Source organism: Daktulosphaira vitifoliae, unplaced genomic scaffold (assembly GCF_025091365.1).
Source record: "Daktulosphaira vitifoliae isolate Bord-2020 unplaced genomic scaffold, ASM2509136v1 Scaffold_1, whole genome shotgun sequence".
Taxonomy (NCBI): Eukaryota; Metazoa; Arthropoda; class Insecta; order Hemiptera; family Phylloxeridae; genus Daktulosphaira; species Daktulosphaira vitifoliae.
Window position 1 is genome coordinate 76,177,927 of NW_026099572.1, and position 4,061 is coordinate 76,181,987.

At 24.8% G+C, this 4,061-nt stretch overlaps 1 protein-coding gene across 1 annotated transcript; it reads right to left on the reverse strand.

Moving 5' to 3' along the window:
- Positions 1-1,027: 1,027 nt before the first annotated feature.
- Positions 1,028-3,190, reverse strand: LOC126894604 (protein kish-A). Its single transcript, XM_050665727.1, has 3 exons — positions 3,040-3,190; positions 2,866-2,975; positions 1,028-1,836 (listed from the first exon to the last, which is right to left on the reverse strand). The coding sequence occupies exons 1-3, from the start codon at positions 3,040-3,042 to the stop codon at positions 1,731-1,733; spliced, it is 219 nt and encodes a 72-aa protein (XP_050521684.1). The 5' UTR covers positions 3,043-3,190; the 3' UTR covers positions 1,028-1,730.
- Between the last annotated feature and the right edge of the window lie 871 nt (positions 3,191-4,061).

A 4,061-nucleotide genomic window follows, 5' to 3' on the forward strand; every position in this document is an offset into this window, starting at 1 on the left:
AACTCTAACAGTCAGGCAACCCAATGAACACTGTTATGGTTACCGTCTTATCAGTTTGTGGTTGGGCGCTGAGTCTCGGGAACTAACTTCACAGACGTAGTTCCGTGTAATTAATTCATATTCAGATAAGATAGAAGTGATTCTTAAATCAATTTGTGTAATTCTAGTCGGTTACTATAAAATACTCTTAAAATCAAGTTTACTTTTGAAATAAATATTGTTACATTGTCATGAATTATTAAAGCGTTGTGGTTAAGAACAAGTTAACTTTGTTTTTCAAAAATATTTATGTAGCTAATAAAAGAAGATTTAACATGAAACTTGCCTACCAGAAAAACTTTAAAATGTTTAAAAAAAAAATAGAATTATAATATTTTTTCACAAAATCATTTAATTATAGTATTAACAATATTTAATTTAACTTGAGCTAAACTATTCTTGTTTCACACTAACAAATTAATTTAATTTGTTGTAAGAGTACTTGATTACAGTTCAAAGAATTTAAGATATGTGATAACTGAATAATATATAATACAAAAAGAGCACTTTTGCAATTTTTCAAGTAGTTTTTAAGTATGATTTGATTCAGAAAACTTATATTACTTTCAATATAGGAATACCTTAACACTATTTCAGATATTTCTTAATTAGGTGACAGTAAACTCTAAATTTAAATTAATCTGATTATATAGCTTACTTTAATATTAGCCACTCAATTTCTCTTACAATAATATTTATGTTCAGAAAATTATGTTTGTTTAGGTTTTTTTTTTAATTACCTATATTTCTTGTATATCATTATAAGGGCGTTAACCAATTATTTTTAATAGCAACATATATTTTTATAGTTAGATAGGTTAAGGCGTGCAGCCTAAAATTATCAGATGATAAATATTGTCATAACTTCAGTCTAAATTTTAAAATGTTAATCACTTTTGAAATCATCGGTAAAAAGTTGTTAAATACCAGTCATTTTCTGAATTAGATCAATTTATATTTTATTAACTTATTAAACATGTACATAATCATCTAAAAAATATATATTTGACACCTTAATAAGGTATAAAGAATGGATTAAAAAACAACATAATTATTACATACAAAATTGATTAATTAATTACAGGATATTGAATAGCTAACATTTAAGTTACCCGATTACTAAAAGAAAACTTAGGGAAACATTTTCTTAATGCCAAACTCATAATAAAAAAAAATTTACCATTGAAATTTCCTTCTTGTTTTTTGTTGGTACCTGATATAACTACAGATTTTTTACAAAAATATTTCAATTTTAATCAGATCCTGTTTTCCATTAAAACAGAATTATGTACTTGTTTTCAATGTATTTTTATGTTAAATATGCAAATATCTTAAATATTCATGTTTTTATTATTAGACATAACATTTAATTAACTAACATAGCAATAAAGCTTATGAAATTTTTCTATTAATATTGAAACTAAATTTTGATTTTAATAACTCAAATGAATAGTTATAAAATTATTATTTAGAACAATTAAACAATATAATAATAGTAACGTAATTAAAAAACTGAAGTGTTTAGATCACAAAATGTTTAGGATAATTACAACAGAAAAACAAATTTTTTCTAACAGATGGAATTTGTTGTTAAATAATTACATTAGCTTAAAGATATTTTACAAATCAACAATGAAAATTTTTCAAGTATATTTACACATTCTCAATTAATTTATAATTAAATTTGATAGTCAAGTCCAAAATAATATAGTAAACGCCATTGCAACACAACAAAAAGATACATATGGGCTTTTACGTTCACCAATACGGGCCAGCTTCCAAAAAGTTCCCATAGGTCTATGAACAGATAAATAATAATTCAATTTTATTTTTAAATAATATAGATAGTAATCTAACTTACTAACACAGTAATTTTGTTAAATCAATTATAAAAATATAGATATATAGTATTCAAAAGAATCACTCTTCACACTAAGGCATATCTATAGACAAAATTGATTTTTAGACTTGTCATTTCGAGTTACATCTTCTTCCTCGCCTTAAACCCAACTACTTGGGGTCGACCACTCTTATTATTATTTCTACTAATACGACCTCCCACATCATCTACACTCACATCCTCTTGTTGCATTTAATAACATTCTTCCATCATTTTACATACATCGTAATCTGGTTTCACTACAGTCTTATAGAACTTTCAACCACATTGGAATTTTTTTATCGCATAACACACCAGACGCTCTCTCCACTTCAACCACCCGCACTTAATCATGTGTCTTACACCTTCATCAATAACACCATTCTCTCTTATTGATTACTTTTTTCCAAATCTTCATACTATGACTCGTTAGCTTTATATATAAAGAAAAAAGATCCTTCAACTTTCTTTGTTTTGCCAACAACTCCTTATATTTTCCATACTTCTACTAGCACTTCATCTAGTCCTACTGCTTTACTTTTTTTCATTGATGCCACAGCCTCTTATACCTTTTTCTCACTAATTAAATATACCAGTTCCTCATTTTCATGAGATACACTCTAATGTCTCTTTTGGATACTCTTCATTCAGTAATTTTTCAAAATACTCTTTCCACCTTTTTTTCACATCATCATCACTCAAAAGCACCTTCTTATCAACACTTTGTATACATCTTAAATAGTGATAATCTTTAGACCTTTTTCTCTTACTTTTGCAAGTCTATAGACTTCTTTTTCATATTCATTTGACCTAGCCTATCATACAACTCATCATATTTCTTAAACTTCGCCTTACTTACTGCATTGTTATTTTGAGTTACATAATATATTTAATTTAAAAAACATATAGTTATTTTTAATACTCATTTATTATTACTTAATACTCACCCTACTTTATTTCTATCTATAATACTTGGTACTAATTGTCTCAAATATGTGCATGTGCAAATAGACAAAAGTAAAATAGTTAAAAGACTTTGTAAATTAAATAAGGCCAACTGAAATTAATAAATTATTAATAACATTAATTTTTTAAAATATTAAGAATAATGATTTAATTACCATTTTATAACAAGACTATACAATATTATTTAAAATTTAAGTGTTAATTAAATAATCACTCTTTTTATATAACATACATTGAGCTATACTAGAATTTTCATTATTGTAGTAATTTCTCAAATAAACATTTGTGTTATCAGTCATATAACGTCACTTCGGGTAATATAAACACTACCCGATAATTTAAGTTAACCGTATACCATGATAGAATTTTAAACCAAACCATTACAATAACATATTCCAAAGAGGTTTCATGTGAATTGAATTAATTTTTTTATTTAGCCTGTCATCTAGCTGTTAAAAATATAAAATGACGTAAACCACTAGATAGAAATACTATGTTATAACTTATTCAAAAGTGAAATTATAAGATTTATACTTCTACAAAAATTAAAATTTGTATTTCATATCACTTAGATTTTTGAAAATAAAGCTGAAAGGGATGCATATTGGACACAATTCCATGTTACGGCGTAATCACAATTTTTTATAATTATAATAATATACAAATTATGAAAAATTATTTATAATTTCTAACTCTCTTCACATTTTTCCATATAGATTGCACAAAAGTTAATAAAACGGTGAACATTTTTTAAAAATGTACAATTAATTTATTATATATAATTTCTACGGTGCTTACTTAATCCTTGATTTGTTCATACATTAAAACCCGAAATAAATTATGTTTGGAATGCCTGTATAAATCTAAGCAAAATTCAACGATATAAATGAAATATGAAAAATAAATAACACAAACATATTAATTAAACATTTTATTTTTAATATACTGGACATTATTTTTAACATAACACATTCAATGACTAACAAAATTAATTAATATCGGGAATATTATTTTTTGGCTTTTTGTATTTAGGTATATTTCTTTATTTATGAAGTCCAAAAGTTATGACCAGTCATTTACTTAATATAAGATAATTTTTGATTTTATAAGCAGTAAGTTCATAAAATTGGTAGTCTCTGTTAAAAACTACTTATTTTAAAGTTGAATAATATTGCAG